Source organism: Corella eumyota, chromosome 1 (assembly GCF_963082875.1).
Source record: "Corella eumyota chromosome 1, kaCorEumy4.1, whole genome shotgun sequence".
NCBI classification, from domain to species: domain Eukaryota; kingdom Metazoa; phylum Chordata; class Ascidiacea; order Phlebobranchia; family Corellidae; genus Corella; species Corella eumyota.
Window position 1 is genome coordinate 16,961,459 of NC_137490.1, and position 16,747 is coordinate 16,978,205.

Consider the following 16,747-nt stretch of genomic DNA (forward strand, 5'->3'; position numbering starts at 1 on the left):
TCAGTTATATGCGTTTATATTTAAAAATCGACCTATATACATTAAAATAATAAGTAACAATATTCTGAGGAACTAATTTTTTGGTAAATACACAAAACAACATTTCTACAGTAAGGGCTAATTATCTACAAACATATAAATGAAAAACAATCATGTTTTCTAAAACGATGCTAAAAAAGACAATTTTTAAATCAAAATATAAAAGTCAACTCCTCGAAACTTCGTTCTGGCATATTTTTAATAAATTATGCACAATCTGTAGTGACTTTACATGTTCAAATAATATCAAAGTCAAATACTCTGTTTTAAAAGACAAACTTTACCAACAGTCTAGAATGAAGTAGAGATAAAACGATAGTTTCCTACTCACTTTTTTGGTGTAGAATATTAAATTAATAAACACAATTTGTAAAAATAAACAGTAGGTTATGTGGACATAGCTTATTAAAAACTTAAAATATAAAAACCGGGTTGGTATAGTAACAGCATTTTCAATCTTAGCTATATAAATTTTTTTTTATATATACCACAGTATCTATATGGCGTCGGCCACAATGTCACATCTTGAAATATAAGTTCAGTTTATCAATTCATAGCAACTCCATCCATTTCAACGTCGTTTGACATCGGCGTTGGCATTACCAGCGGTATGTTATTTTGCTGAAACATACCATTCTGTTGTTGGACAGGCTGTTCATGCTGCTGGCCTTGCATGGAGGTGAACGAAAAAGGCTCCACTTCTACATTACTATTGAAGTCATGCATCAAATCTTCAAAACACTTCTGCGACTGAGTGATGGCATGATCAGCAATTATGTCAACACTGTTCTTAGTTGATTCAAGAATTGAGTCGTTAAAGCTGCCGTGTTCAATTATATGACAACGTTTTCGCATCTATCAAAATTATTGAAAAGCTAATTTTAAGTTTTCAATGGAAAATATACATAACTAAGTGTAACAAATTTTGCTTCACATAACAAAGAAGTTAAACATAATTCAAAATTAATAAAAAATCTCATGACGTGTTGTTGCCTGTAAAATATTACCTTCATAAGCAAATATCTGGCGGCCCTGGGTGCCATAGACAAAGTAACCAAATTTTTATCAATTGGAGATTTAATTGACCAACTTTGACCAAACGATGCTACAATTTCAATCTATAAAACAAAAGCAAAAAGTAGTATAAAGTTAGATAATTGAATTACATTATCTTAGTCATCCTAACTATTAAAAAAAAACACTTAAAAACAACTTACATCTGGTGTTTTTGCTTTGCCGAGTTGAGAATAAACTTGCAATTGGTCGCAAAATTTCCTGTAGTCAAAAACCTTAACTGGAGTATTTCGCTCCAGTTTTTCAGGTAAATCACCGTTCTCTGGACCAGCTACAAAAACCTTAAAATAAATTTAAAAAAAATTAGGAAAAAAATGTAAGTTTAAATCTACATGAATACAAAGTTTTTAAATAAGAGCATTACATTCTACTCGGGCATTGACTTACTCTGCTCAGGCAAAGTCTTTTTGCATAAAAGCATTTGTCTTCCGGATTGTAATAGAGAATTAAACCTCGTGTTATATTTTTCAACACGTGCTCAGTCAATTGAACTTGGTGGTCAGAAAAGGCGAATGGTCGACTGTCGGTTAACGCAATCTATAAAACAAAGTTTTTCAAATTAAAAAAAAACACCAGCGAATTCCTACTGATGGTTGTAAAGACGTTATTGATTTTAATATTAACAGAATTAATCAAAGTCGTAACGTTTACATTTTTTTAGATTTTAAAAACATATAACTTTAATTCAGCAAATTTACAAACCTGTTGTAAGGTGTCAGATCCGAAAACATTACTAGGAAGTTCATGCGTTTGAGAAGCAATCAACTGAAGATTAGTATCACCGTGATGTATTCTACACCCGGATTTTTCTTTTACTAAAGTCTCCAGTGCAATCCTGCCACGGTACCGAACGTACACCTCCATTTCATGATGGGCTGTTACCAAAAAGAAAAAAAATTAGCTTCAATGGTAGCCCAAATTTAAATTAGAATTTACAAATCCTTCCAAAAAATACCCTCATAAAAAATCAAAATGCAAAGAAAAAAATTTACCCGGTGCTGCCTCAAGTGAATTAAGAGATTGTTCGAGCGTGTCCACATAATTGTCACCATAACCAAAATTGTTGTATCCTTGCGTCTCGGGTATGACGTCATGGTTCACGTCATCATGTCTGCTGTACAACGGATCGTCGGATTGCGACCTCGTGCGGAAACTTGACATCGTCTCGCTGGAGACTGATTGCGGGGGAATAATGTTTAACTAAACAAAAAAAAATTGATGTATTCTGTTTAAATGACAATGGTGAAAGAGAAATTGTATCCGACCAAAATCTGTTAATCACGGTCCTATAATACCCCAGTTTTATTTTAAAGCAAACTTTATTAAACTTTACCTTGTTCATTATGTACCCAGATGGTTCCTGCACGTTCATACGACCTTTAAAAAATTGAAAATTTATTAATATTATTTACAACTGTGAAGTTTTTAAAGTCGTAATATTGTTTAATAATAATATAGGTGTATTAAAACTAGTTAAACGAGACCGTAAATGTTAGATTAAAAATTTTAAAAATAGCAACTGTCAATAAGTTGTAAAACAATAAAGTTTTATGTGATTTTCGTGTTGGTTGTTAAAGCTTTATATTAAAACGTTTAAGGATATTGGTATCACGTTTTTGTCGTCTTTTATTATGCTCAACAATCGAAAAACACGTCATTTCCGGTTAGAAACTTCAGCCACTACAAACTTTAATGCATGGAAAATTTCGTGCAAAATTCTCCCTACGTTTTTTTGCTTGGATTTAAAATTTAATCACAATACTTTATTATATTAAAAAACTCCGTTGTTGAATGGAAAAATCGATAATGTAAACAACGTGGCATATATGACCAAGACCGCTATACCAATAAACTTCAGAACACCTTTTCATTGCTTATGTAAAATGAAATATTGCAAATCGATTGGATTTTTTTATTTAAATATTGCCATATGTTGGTATTGGTAATCAAACCAAAAACCTTAACTACTTACTGAATTCTCTGTCTGGTATGGGGTCGTAGGTGTTGGATCTCATATGCTGGGAGGGGTCAATGTTGTAATGTGGGGGTGACGTCATTTGCTGGGGCGAAGGCGACATTGCATAACCATTCATTTCTAAATAAATTATTATTTTTATTTTTTTATTGTTAAAATTATTATAAGATTTCTTAAGTTATATGACTAAGCCCTGACGCCGAAAAAAAACGTGAAGTGTCAAAAATAAACGCGGAAGTAAATTTTCCTTAACAAAACGCTAGTCATTCAACAACTTAAAAAAATAAATATAGTCACAGGAAAATTTAACACATTGTCGCATTGCTAAAATCATGATTATAATTGTGCAATCTTTTAATATTGTGTTAAATTTGCTAAAAAAACAATGAATATTTTGCTTAGCTTGTCAAAAGCCTGTTCAAATGAATTCAATCCACAATTCATACTTAAAACAATGGAAAAACGATAAAAAAAATTCAATGGCTTGGAAAATTTCATTGTCATCGAAATCAACAAGCGAAGGCCTTTTCATTCAACTTAAGCAGTCTGGGAAATGCGAAACCTTAACAATCCCTTGAAACAGGGAACTCGAGTTTCGGGTTTGGAATGGAAAAAGGCAAAGGTTTTAATAGTTTCGAACGTTTACGCCACGCAAAAATGTTTACGTATTTAAATAAAAATTTGCTCAATTTTAATTTAATTTACTCGTAAAAATAGAAATAGCGCTGATCAATAACGGATATCCTATTTAATATATTAAGCTTGCCTAAATAATATTTAAAACCTGCAAATAATAACATGTACGGGTAGGCGGAGGTTTCTGTTTTAAAAATAACTAAACCAAATTGTTTAGTTAAATACATTCATACGTTGGCGTTTAAAATACGTAAATATTCATTTTGTCTTGTTAATTAATCATATTTCCGTGTTGGTCCAAATTTCTAAGTCTTATTTATAATTTTTGCGGTCCATTGCCGATAAAAAAAAACGTAAAACTATCCTAAATTTAGAGTGTTGGAATCTAACGAAATTTCTAAATCTAAATTTAATTTTAAATTTTACCACGTGTAGTTTCTATACGTCTCGAACATTATTTAGTAATAGCCAGAAATTGATTATTATGACGTAATAACTAACCCGAAATATGATATAAGGGAGATTCTTTTCCCCAAGTCTTACGAGGATATATTTCATATTCTTGATCTAAAAATGAATTAAAAAAATTTAACAAAAATAGTAGTTACAAAAATGTATTAAAATAATTTGTTGCCAAGAGTCTGTACAGTCTAACTGCGGGCTATAGCCAATAACCTTAAGCATGAGTCACCAAATGTTTTATAAAAAAATAAACTCAATCTTGAATCTTAATTTCAATTTCCAAAAAATCTAAATTTATTGATTTTTGTTTTGTATGTTTAGAACATGAAGGCATAATCAATATTTCTCTTTAACGAAGCTAATCTGCATACAAACGGGAAAGCACCGCTGTGAAAAATCCCAATTTTGGACTTCCCAAAAATGTAAACACGATTACTCTTTATTTACCCAACCAAAAAAGAGGGTTGGGTTAATATTAAGGAAGTATAGTTACGCGACTATACTAACAATAGCAAATATGACATAATTATAATAAAATGAAGCAGAACCATTTTATTCAAGTTATTTTATAAAAAAGTTTTTCATTTTTTTGTTATTCTTAACGTAAAAAAATCAAATTTTAAAATTTTACTTTTATCCGGTTCTGGCAGCAGTTTGTAGACGCGATAAGGATCACTTCCGTCCAGTGAACTCCTCTCTCTCAGCTCCTTGATGTCCGGGAGTTTGTTAAGAGCGCATCGGAGTCGGGTCTTCCACGTCGCAGCTTCCATCTTGTCTCCGGGTTTGTATTTGCCCCGGTGCATCGCCCACGCCTGAAATGAGATTAACATTTGAAAAGGGGTTAACGAAAAACAGAACAAGCGATTGTGTTGACGTCATAAAGTAGACGAAACTTTATATTAGACGCTCTATTTGTTTGGTTATAAACGTAATCGTGGTCGTGTGTACGTTAATAAATTACATCATCTACCATAAACATTTACTTTATAAACGCCAACGCAAAAAAGAAAACTAAAAATATAAAACACACATTCCAGACAAACAACTTATCGCAAGTTTAAATAAAGATCGAAAAGTAATTCGCGGCTTTGACGGCTTCGCATTATAAAAATCCCCGGAATTTTCTTTCCGAAACTTTAACCGCAACAGTAGAGCAAACAATTACCTAATAGCCACACTATTTTCAAGGTTCTCCAAAATTAGAAGTTCACACCGATCGAAACTCGGCTTAGCGAATAGAATTTCTATTTTACATTGTCTGGCTTTACGAAAATTCACAAAAAAGTACTAAATCATTCAAAAGAAATGGGTTTATCGTATTTTCGATAAAACCTATAGGCGCACATTTTGGAGTTTCTCCATTGTCACATGACCCATTTAGCCCCGTACCTTTTGACAATAGTCCGAACTGCGGGGATTCCCCGTTTGGTTATTTTCAGAGGCTATCGAGGAAAAAGTGGGCGGACTGATTGTTCCTATACAATAACAAGTGACGCAACCTCTCGAGGTCGATTGTTTTCGAAATAACAAAAAGTTGAGGTTTTAAGATAAAGCCGCGTGTGCAGAAATTTGATGAATGCCCTGCAGCCATTTCCTTATCACGACAGCATTTTTTATTATAATTTAAAAGGAAAAACATGAATTTACAATTCTTTCGTTCCTGTGTTCTTAATGTCTTAATACCATTATCCAAACACTGTACACGTTAACATGCGATAAACATTCCCTCACACAAACTAAGATGACGCAATGTGGAATTTCCCTCTTTAACTTAACAACGTTAACATTATGCGTAGGATGTCAATATTAGTTCAAGACTAATATAGCTGGCGGTGTATGTTTAAGTCTAATAAAGAAGAAATTTCTTCATAAATTTACATATAACATTTTAAAATTGAATTAATATTTTTATACGGAGAATAAATATTGACAAAACTACTTCATTTAAAATTAAATTTTGTGCGATGCTTATCGTTATACTACATTCTTACCAACCTTGAATATTTCACAATCATCTTCTTTCCAATTATTTTTTCCTGCGTGCTTCCACGGAATCTGGAAGATCGACTTCGCCTCATCCACCCAGTGCAGTCCGGGGATCGATCCCCCGTTAATCATGTCAATCAACCAGTACCTCAGCCTCTTCGGCGGGTCACTTCTTCCGACACTAGAGGTGCTAGAAGCCGGAGAGCAGGTCGCAGCACGGCTGGGTGACGACCCAACATTTTCAGTCGAAGGGGTGTTAAACATTACCGGGGTCTGGCTTAGGTTGCGAGACGCCCCGGGGGCCTGTTGGGTGAATTGCAGTGGAGAATGGTACCCTGGGGGTGAATTATATTGTGGGTTGTAATCGTTATTGTTTTGAGCCTGGCTGCTGTAATGCATACCTTCAGCTAAAATCATGGCCTCAGGGAGTGTATAACAACGAGGCTTCGATTGTTAAGTTACGAAGTTTCGTTGTTGAACTATGAATTAGCCAGGGGCTATAACTTAGCTGTAACTTCGATTTAAAGTTTAGGTTTCGTGAAAGAATCGACAAACGTTTAAAGTTTTAATCGTAAAAAAATCTGCAAAACAAAAAAATAGATTTTTAATACAATAATTAATAAACTCGATAAATAACTTTGCTTAACGAATTAAATGCTTACAAACTATTTTGTTTATTTATTTTCAGAAACTTTGCGTGAATCAGGCAAATAATTTAACGTTTGAATTGTAATTCATATTCTAACTCCGACGTCGAGTACTGCTTAAATAACTTTACCCAGTGTCTTATATACAAACAACCTATCGAAATTACCCTTTTTTCGTCCTCTAAATCTTAGTTTCGAGGTTTAAAAATAACTTTCTACGTCACCACATACATAGGAGAACTACTTAAGTCTACTTGGTTCCTGTTTTTAACTATAAAAGTCACGCTCAAATAATTTTCCCGCCCTTTTTCTTTCTTTTCTCTCAAATATCGCGAAATCAAAGGCTTCGGTAAATATTAATCAAACACCTGACGCTAAAAACAAACACAAGCAACAACATACAAATTTGCTAATACTCAATTTTTAACCCCTAAACTTATTTTTAGATACTCGTAAAAGCAAAATATGTAACTGAACTGATGATCTCCGTGTCTTAATTTCCACAAAATACATTGGCCTAAAGGCAAAACGCAGAAAAACCTTATTAAAAATCAACAATTTGACCAAATACAAAAGCGAAACTAAAAATTGTTTAAATAAAGGAAATTGTATTTAACAGTCGCCGGAAATAATCAAATTTCTGTTCAATAATGGTGGTTTAAAAAGCAATCAAAACTGGTCCTGGTCGAATTGAAATATTTACTTAAATTATTGCTGAAACTACTTTTAATAATATCTTACAATATTATTTAATTTAATTATTAGGTGAAATATTTTAAACAAAATTTGAATATTAAAAAATGCGTTAAAGATAAAATCCATTTCCTTAAATTTTGGCAGTCACGTTATTTTAATAAAGGGAAATGAACATTTTTAATCATCATAAAAATCGAGGAAATTTCTGCATACTTTGGTGACGCCATTTCCTGTAGTGTGACGTCACTTATAACAAATAATTATGTATATAACTAAGATCTCATTAATGAATACGTAAAGAATACAAAAAAATATTTGTTTTTGAAACTAAATTTTTTTCGCGCAAGTTTTATGCGCTTTAAAAAAAACTAAATTTCGTATTCTTATTGGAAAATTTGCCCAAAATTTTACATGACAAACTAAATATCGTTTAGTCACCATAAACATTTTTGAAATGACACGCATTAATTTAAAATTTTTAACAAATGAACTTAGGTATAAGTTAACATTATTGGGAATTCTAAAACTATTTCGATCGTTAACTCGAAAATATGTTCTTTGACACGTTTTTATACACACAAAAATAATATTATTTTTAAAAAGAATTTACATATTAGTAATTTGTAAGTACAATTGCGACTTTGAAAACCATAGTATTTAGAAAGTTTATGTTCCGATTCGCTTCTCAATATTTTTTATGTTTTTTTTCAGACTAGGGGGTCATAAATACCCAAATGTTTATTTTAAAATAAGAAATTCCTCATTTAAAAAAAAACTGCTTTAATTTGGTTAATATTTTAGCCCCTAGAATAATAAGTTGTCCATAGCATAAGGGATAAGTAATATCGGATAATGTTTTAAAAAAATAGTAAATTGTTACGTAACTACTACACCCCTACCCTTAAAATTATATGTATTTTGTATTTACGAATAATAAATAATTTATTTAGTAAAAACAAAAATAATGTAACTCTTTAAGAACAAAACAATAATTGAATATATAAACTATTTTCAATAACATAAAAAATCTGTGAACTAAAAATTAGGTTTTTATAATAAAACTATTTAAAATTAAAAATAAATATAGATATATTTTTATGTACAAAATATATTTATATGTATAAATTATATAAAAAAAACATTGTAAATTTTTTTTTAATTAAAATTTTAAAAAATGATTTTTTTGAATCTAAATATTGACAACACAATTTTAAAATTATTTTACTCTCTTCAAATAAAAATTTAACCTAATAATTTAAATAATTTTTTTTTTTTTAAATTAATTCTGCTCTGATTCAACCCAACTCTGATCAGTTATCATATTTGATCGATCCAACAATATTTCTAACTCTTTATCACTAATCACGTTATTTCTATCCTGTACTTCCTCACTGTAATAAACGTTTTCAAACGTTACTCGCTTGTAAAGGGTTGAAAGTCATGATAAGCTAGCCACCTTATAAAACTGATTGTATGACTATACTTTTTTATTAGTCATTCTGCTTTTTTGATTAGTGTTTCAAAAATATCATTTTTTTGAAGTTTTTAAATTTACAATATTGCCAACTAAAAAAATAAACACATGTAAAATAGTATGGTATACAACCCACCCTTACAAGTCAATAACTGTAAACGAAAAACTCAGGGTTAGGGACAGAATTTTAAATAAGCCAATATTAAGCAGACATTTTATACACATAAAATAAAAAAGTAACCAAAAAAGATTTTACAAAGAATAAAATTTATTGTTTTTACCTGCCCATATTTTTTGCCTGAAGTAACACCAATAGCTCTTCTGGTGAAATAGGTTTACATCTTAACTCCTTCTCTAGATGGCCTTTAAATTTGCCCTAGAATAATAGATTATATTAACATAAGCACACCATAACCTTGCAATACTAAACTGGTAAAAACAAAACTTGAAAAAAGATGTACAAAAAATTTTAACATACTTGATGCATTATCATTTTTTCTAGTTTTCGTTTCATCGTAGCTCGCTCAACAATCTGTTGGTCTATGGTAGCCATGGTAACAAGTCGGTATACTAGTACTGGTTTTTCTTGTCCGATGCGATGACATCTGTCCTGAGCTTGCATATCATTTTGAGGATTCTAAAAAAAGGAAGAAATAAATTGTTAGATGATTAAGGAATGTTTGCCTAACGGTCAAAAAATTTTAAAACATAAAAACAAAATTTCTTCCCAACTTTTGCACCATTTTAAATTAAAAAACTCTCACACAAAAATTAATATTTATACCCAGTCTGAGTCGTATATTATAACAGTATCAGCTCCTGTTAAGTTAATACCCAATCCTCCTGCTCTTGTGGAAAGAAGAAAAATAAAAATATCTGGATTTTTGTTGAACTCTTCAATCTACAACAATAAAGCTTTTAAATGTTTTAGTTTTAGCATTTATTTTGTAAAGTTTATTATCAAAAATAAAAACTCACATATTCGTATCTTTCTTCTGATTTTGTAGTTCCATCAAATCTTACAAACTCGAATTTTTTTAACACACAATATTCTTCTAATATATCTAACATTGAGGTCATCTGACTAAACAGTAACACCTTAAAGGTAAAAAGAAATTTAAATAAATTTTAAAATTAAAAAAATATTAAAAATATGAATTAAAATCTGTTTTAATGAAACCAAAAATTAAAAAAAAGTAAGTTATAGAAAAGACCCTGTGATTTCTTTGTTTTAAAGGAGGTAGCATTCTATTTAACAACATCATTTTTCCACAAGAAATAACAATTTCCTAATTTAAAAAAAAAATATGTCATTAAAATAAATAAATAAAATAATTACATTTTCGTGACCTACATTACAATAAAACATTTAGCAACAGAGTTTAAATAGCTTAAAACTTATGTGTATATACATAGTAAACTTACCTGTAATCTGTCATTTGATGGTGATATTGGATATTGTATAAGGTAAGGATGATTACAACATTTTCTTAGTTGCATCATCATATTATTCAATGTTATGTTTATAACAAATTGATTTTCATCACCTAGGTTAGAGGCTGTTGTTGATTTATTTAGAACTAGAAAAAAATAAAAAATTGTAATTAAAAACAATTTAATTTTATTTTTAACAAAATTTTAACATCTATGGTTTAATTTTTATAACAAACCATTCAAATAATTTTTACATATAAAAAAAAAGAAATTCTAAGTTTAATAAGAATAAAGAATAGTTAAACCCGTGACTTTGCTTCTTGTACATCTTGGAGCATTTAAGTAATCCTCATCAACGTCCTCCTGACTATTTGCTGCCACCCTGTCAGGATCAGCTATCCCAGGAGCTTCATCATAATACTGAAAAAAAAAATATATACCACCAAAAAAAGTAATAAAATAGTATAATGTAAACGTTTAACTAGCGGCAAACTGGCAATACAAGTATTTTAACAATATTATGTCTCAGTAAAAACCCAAGGTACTGTGTTTGATTCTCACTACTGGTATTTTGTAGCATCTATAGGTAAATTCTTACAACAGACCAAAGTATATTTATGATTAAATAAAAAAAGAAAGATGGAAAAATAAACAATATGAATTGTTAAACTAACTAAACACATTTTACCTTTCTACTTTCAAGTAGTTTTCTGATGGATCTATCCACAGTGGCTCTATATAACTTGCCTTGATATTGAGCTAATGGTGCTTTTACTAATATTTCTCTTTTTTGTGGTATTTTTAAATCGACGTCTGATTTTACCCTTCGCAGTAAGAAAGGTGTAAGAACCTGTAATATTTTTTTTTTGTATATATCTTTATCCTCGATGTGGGAAAATCGAATGCGCGACTTAAACATAGAGTAACATCAGTTACTCTAACCCAGTCTCGAGTTGCCTGTGTGCTGGTTCAGCAGGAGTTCTTAACGTTAATAGCACCTCAATCAAGGGCCTACAGCATGAGATCAGTGGGGATTGAACCCACGACCTCATGTGTGGTGTAGCAAGTGTTCTTACCACTACACTCAGCTGCCGGTAAATATAATGCATTGAATTTAACATAAATTGTAAAAATATGTGATGTAGATGCTAGGAAGAATTTAAATCAGACTTTGGAGGTATTTTTACCTGATGTAGCATTGATAAAATTCTTTCATCATTTTGTAAAGATTCCATATCAAAACAGGATTCGAATCTATAAAAAGATAAACATACTATGTTGTATGACATTTTTCATATTCAAGTAATCACTTTAATTTTTTACATAAACTTACGCTTCTAAATTGTCGAACATTTGGGGAAGTAAAAAGTTGAGAAGAGACCACAATTCCATCACATTATTTTGTAGTGGAGTTCCTGTCAGCATCAACTTTGACTGAATCTATGGGGAAAAAAATTGCTTAATTTCACACACAGAAATTTATCGATTCCCCAGTTAAAAATATATTTAAATATTATTCACCGACATTAACTTAACTAAAAAGAGCTGATAACTTAGTTGTGCTATAAAATAGTTTTTTACCGATAATGTTTTTAAGCTTTTTAAGGTTTTGCTGTTGCGGTTTTTAATCCGATGTCCTTCATCTAACACCATATAAGCCCAATTATAAGTCTAGAAAAATTTTGAAAAAACATTAAAATAAAAAAAAATTTACATTTTCCATTAAAAATAATATATATAGCCCATAACATCATAATTGATACTTCAAATATGTTTTTGTTAAATTCTAAACATAAAAAATTTACCTGTAACACTTTCAGATCTCTTCTAAGTATTTCATATGAAGTAATAACAACAATCTGAGTTTTATTTTTCACTTCTTTAGTTAAACAAGCAGCTAGGTGAACTCTTTCAGGTGATGTACCATGCAATAACAATACAGTAATCTAAATAAAAATATGGAAATTGATTTTTTTTGGTATATATTTTTATTCTCAATGGGAAGGTCGAATGCGCAGTATAAACATAGAGTAACAACAGTTACTCCAACCCAGTCCCAAGTTGTCTTTTAGCAGTTTGGGATATTATAGAGATTATAATTGCCCGGTAATTATGCTGCTGATTAAGTGGTGGCTTAGCAGGAGTTTATACGGTTTGTAGCGCCTTACTTAAGGGCGCTACATCATGAGAGCAGTAGGGATTAAACTGGACCCCATGGTGGTGTAGTAAGTGTTCTTAGCACTACACCATGCTGCCAGTCAATATTTATTTTAAAAATAAAATAGAAGCACTATAACTGTTTCTATAGTTAACTTACAGTTGGGGCAAATCTTTTAAATTCTTCGAACCAGTTTTTAATTGTAGACATAGGGGCACAAATGAGAAAGGGACCACTTACTCCACTTGAAACAAGTTTACATATCATTGAAATGCTTTGAATCGTTTTCCCCAATCCCATTTCGTCAGCTAATATACCACTTTCACCATTCTCAAACAAAATCTAAACATATTATATTTAATTTTTAATATTTAATTTTTACAAAATTATTTTTAAATTCAACCTAAATGTGAAAAGCTTTTTTAAAAAAAACTAGTGGTTTGGGTTTTTTGTGTCTATTTCTTATTTATTTTTTATACTATTTTTTTTTATTTTATTTAAGTTCAAAAATCAAAACACTAACTTTAAGCCATTCATATCCAGTGACCTGGTACTCTCTTAACCTTCCTCCAGTTAATAGTTTAGGTTGATCAGGATGAAACTCCTCTGTCTCATAAAATCTATAAAAAAAATTAAAAAAGATTTTACAAAACTAATGACCACTAAACCATGAATTTAAGTACCAAAAAAATGTTAAAAGAAAATGATTAAAAGCAAAAAAAATCTTTTTAGTTTTATTTATTTAGTTCCTACTTGTTGTTAACCATCGAAGCATCACAAATATTAGGATCATATTTATAAAACTTTCTCTTCGTTAATTCCTCCACATCTACATCATTTTCATCCACCTCTCCCTCCTTAACATTAAAAAAACATAAAACATTTTAATTTTTAATTTAATAAATAAAGTAATAATGTCCATAAAAAAATCATGGGCAGTATATAGTGCTGGTGTTAATTGTCATGCATTACATTTGCTGATTTTAAAACTATCTTAAATTTCATTTAAACTCAACTACCAGTACCATTGCAAGCAGTTATTAAAATAGTTGTTTATATACATTATACCTATCAGATAAGAAATAACCAAAAATTTATTAAATAAAAGATAACATCTAACTTCTTTATCATCTATATCCACTTTCTTGTTAATTTTAATTTCATCTCCACTTTCATGTTCACTAACTTGATCATCAGAATCATTATTATCATCATTATCAGGATTAAATTCATCCACATATAAAGCAAAAAACAATAGTGTGAATTCTTTATTTATTAGGAACATGTTTTAATTAAACCACTGAATAAGCTAAATAAAATATGCAAAACTTACCGTCATCATTATTTTTAGACCTTTTTAGTTTCTTTGAGTTTATTTTTTTAAGTTTCTTAGAAATCTGAATAAAAAGTAAAAATTTTTAATTTTTTAAAAAACACTTTTATTAAACTCTTTTAACCTTTTTCTGATCTTCATCAGATGAATCGCTATCAATTTCTTTATAAGTAATCTTTGATCTGGAAGATCTAAAAGATTTCCTTATTGGTGCTGAAGGAACAACAACATCAACATCCTCCTCCTCTCCGTCAGCATCACTTTCTGATAAATCTATAATAAGAAAATTTGCATTTTTATTCTTGAAACTTAAAATAAAAATTAATTAATAAAATTTTATTTTATTTTGCTTTATTACGTCTTTCTGATTTACATTTTAAAACAGCCTACTCATTTAAACTTAAATTAAATGTTCATAATCAACAACCTTTAAAAACATCAAGTTTAAAACTACCTGGTGTTCGACTTAACATCCTTTTAAAAGCAATCCTTGGAGTTCTAGAGACATTCGTTTTTCTTACTGGCATAGCAATTATACCAGAAGAACCAGAATTTTTTAGTTTCGGTAAAGATTCTGCCACTTTTTCTGCTTGTTCTGTTACATAAGACTTAACAGCATTACTAGAATGTAATGTTCTTTCCAAAGCTGACTTAATGCTTTCTATTCCATGAGAATGAATTGCAGGCCTAGTCGGATTTAATCTTGGCCTTTTTCTTTCTCGATTTAATGGTAGACTAACAAGTTCGTTATCAGATGGAAAACTAATAAATTTAAAATAATTCTCATTTAAGTTTTATATATACATGAACAATGCAATTTGTTAAATTCGAACTGAATGCCATCTTAGCGTTTTATGTGTTAAATAGCATATATATAACATTAGACAAGAAAAATATCGAACCTATTTCTTAATGATTGTTTTTTAACAGAATGTCCAGTACAAATATCTAAATGTTTATTGATGGCGCTCATTCCAATCATCTTTCCACAAATTGGACATTTGACTGTAAGGCAAAAATAGCTACAGTTGTAATAATAATAAATTATTAGTGTTTTTATATAACCTATATATATATAACTGTTAAATTATCTGGGCCTACCTTTATTTTTTTTTGCATTGTCTTGTTTATTGGCAAGGCTGGATTTTTCTTCAGCTGGTTGTTTAATTTCTTTAAAACCAGCTACTCCAAGTTTTTTGCTGTTATTTACCTTTATTGTTTTAACAAGTTGTTGTTGCAAAGTTGAAATAGAAGTGTAATTACTTTCATTTAATGTAGACTTTTGAGTGCCAACACAACCTTCATCAAGTGAAGATAAATTCAACTTTGAGTTCATTTTAGGTGCTACTTTTCTTTCCTCATTTAATAATTTCTTTGTTGGTAACTTTGATATAACCTTTTTCTTATTATTTTTCTTTTTATCCAAGTTGTTATATGCACCTTTTGACATGGCACATCCTGAAGGTCTCTTTACTTCTTGAGCATTCTTTTGTTTTGTATCCAATGGTAAAAAAGTGTCTGGTTTATTTGGTTTATGCAATTCTACAATATGGGATAGTTCAGATTGTGGTATTAAAATATTATTTTTTACATTTGCAAAAGTAAAGTCACTTAAATTGTCTTGCTTAATTTTTGAAGATTGACAAGAAGATTTTTGAGTTTGTTTTTCCAATCCACTGGTACCAACACAAAGCTCTGTTTTTATATCTTCTACTTTAATATTGAAAAGTGCATTTTTAATTCCTGTCTTTTCCTCAATGTTTTTCTTTCTTTCAGGACCTCTTCTTTGTAAAAGAGTGCTTAAATACTCATCCTCATCTTTTTTGTCTACTGGCAAGATTTGTAATTCTTCGATTTTCTTCTTTTCCAAAGTTTCTTTGATACTTTTTTCATCATCACTATCTTTATTCATCATTTTATGTTCACATCCTGAAGTTTTATTTAAATCTGTATCACTAAATACTGGATTGACAGGCTTAAAAAGTTTAGGACTTTGTGATATCGATATCACAGTTTCAGTTGTCGATTCTGTGTCACTTTTACAAAAATCATTGTCATCCGAAGACTCAACCTCATCTTCCAAATCATTACTGGTAAAACTTTGATTAAAATCGTCAGAAAGCTTTAACTCAACAGAATCAATAACAAAATTTAAAACTGCTTGAACATCGCTTTTCAGGTCTTGACCCTCAATTTTAGATTCGTTTCTCGTGTTTTGAACTCTTTTTAAAGACTATAACAAAAACAAAAAAATATGCTTACAAATTTAAAAAAAATATTAAACAAATATTACTGAAAACCTCATAATTGTGTAGGTTTCAACTGGTTTTTAATACTTTACACCAACCTGTAGCCTCCTTTTAAGCAATTTCTTTTTTTGTTTGGAGTTGATAACGGAAAGTAGGGTACTTGCATAAAAGTTACTTCTTCTTAGCAGGTTCCAAAGGTAAATAAACCCTCCCATATTTGGAATACTTTTCTATAAGATTGCATGATATAAATAATCCACTGGTTAATAACAAGCCAAGAAAATCAGTATTATAATAATTTTTCACTACAAACTGCATACCATCTTGCCTGACAATATTATGAAAGAAGTTATGATTTTAACATATAATGGTATGATAGCAATTACTATACATCAAGCAGTAAAGCACAACATTACTATCTTATTTACTATATAAATTATATTTTAATTTTTAACCTGAGCTTTTCCTCCCAACTTGATATTATACTGAGCCATTCGTTCACCAAATTCATCCCAATTGAAATCCAAATATTCCATTTCCGAATCATCGTTTTCCTCCATTTTTAAATTGTTTTATAAATTTTG

The 16,747-nt window shown here is 29.9% G+C and overlaps 2 protein-coding genes across 3 annotated transcripts; both read right to left on the reverse strand.

Annotated features, from left to right (window-relative positions):
- Positions 1 to 6,748, reverse strand: LOC145750376 (interferon regulatory factor 8-like). Of its 2 annotated transcripts, XM_082566402.1 has the most exons (11): positions 6,182 to 6,748; positions 4,818 to 4,998; positions 4,226 to 4,291; positions 3,086 to 3,208; positions 2,447 to 2,490; positions 2,106 to 2,313; positions 1,816 to 1,988; positions 1,501 to 1,650; positions 1,257 to 1,394; positions 1,047 to 1,157; positions 1 to 894 (listed from the first exon to the last, which is right to left on the reverse strand). In XM_082566402.1, exons 1-11 carry the CDS (start codon positions 6,587 to 6,589, stop codon positions 586 to 588), a joined length of 1,911 nt encoding a protein of 636 aa, XP_082422528.1. In that variant the 5' UTR covers positions 6,590 to 6,748; the 3' UTR covers positions 1 to 585. The 2 variants fall into 2 exon arrangements, with proteins under 2 accessions (XP_082422528.1, XP_082422536.1); XM_082566410.1 differs by lacking the exon at positions 4,226 to 4,291.
- Positions 6,749 to 8,794: 2,046 nt separating this feature from the next.
- LOC145741136 (uncharacterized) lies at positions 8,795 to 16,723 on the reverse strand. The gene is made up of 24 exons (XM_082558672.1): positions 16,619 to 16,723; positions 16,262 to 16,393; positions 15,016 to 16,147; positions 14,817 to 14,919; positions 14,369 to 14,676; positions 14,039 to 14,187; positions 13,915 to 13,978; positions 13,702 to 13,847; positions 13,335 to 13,438; positions 13,105 to 13,201; positions 12,741 to 12,923; positions 12,229 to 12,369; positions 12,005 to 12,094; positions 11,757 to 11,863; positions 11,611 to 11,677; positions 11,112 to 11,273; positions 10,729 to 10,843; positions 10,415 to 10,536; positions 10,204 to 10,278; positions 9,968 to 10,087; positions 9,774 to 9,890; positions 9,468 to 9,626; positions 9,271 to 9,365; positions 8,795 to 8,906 (listed from the first exon to the last, which is right to left on the reverse strand). Exons 1-24 carry the CDS (start codon positions 16,721 to 16,723, stop codon positions 8,795 to 8,797), a joined length of 4,005 nt encoding a protein of 1,334 aa, XP_082414798.1.
- Positions 16,724 to 16,747: the final 24 nt, after the last annotated feature.

Excerpts from the sequence above, each read along its gene's own strand:
- LOC145750376 (XM_082566402.1), bottom strand. The coding sequence starts at position 6,589 with ATGATTTTAGCTGAAGGTATGCATTACAGCAGCCAGGCTCAAAACAAT. Across the intron at positions 4,292-4,817 it reads GCTGCCAGAACCGGATAAAA|ATCAAGAATATGAAATATAT; the intron begins GTAAAATTTTAA and ends ATTCATTTTTAG. Across the intron at positions 895-1,046 it reads CCAGATATTTGCTTATGAAG|ATGCGAAAACGTTGTCATAT; the intron begins GTAATATTTTAC and ends TAATTTTGATAG.
- LOC145741136 (XM_082558672.1), bottom strand. The coding sequence starts at position 16,723 with ATGGAGGAAAACGATGATTCGGAAATGGAATATTTGGATTTCAATTGG. Across the intron at positions 11,864-12,004 it reads AAAGCTTAAAAACATTATCG|ATTCAGTCAAAGTTGATGCT; the intron begins GTAAAAAACTAT and ends TTTTCCCCATAG. Across the intron at positions 11,678-11,756 it reads ATGTTCGACAATTTAGAAGC|ATTCGAATCCTGTTTTGATA; the intron begins GTAAGTTTATGT and ends ATCTTTTTATAG.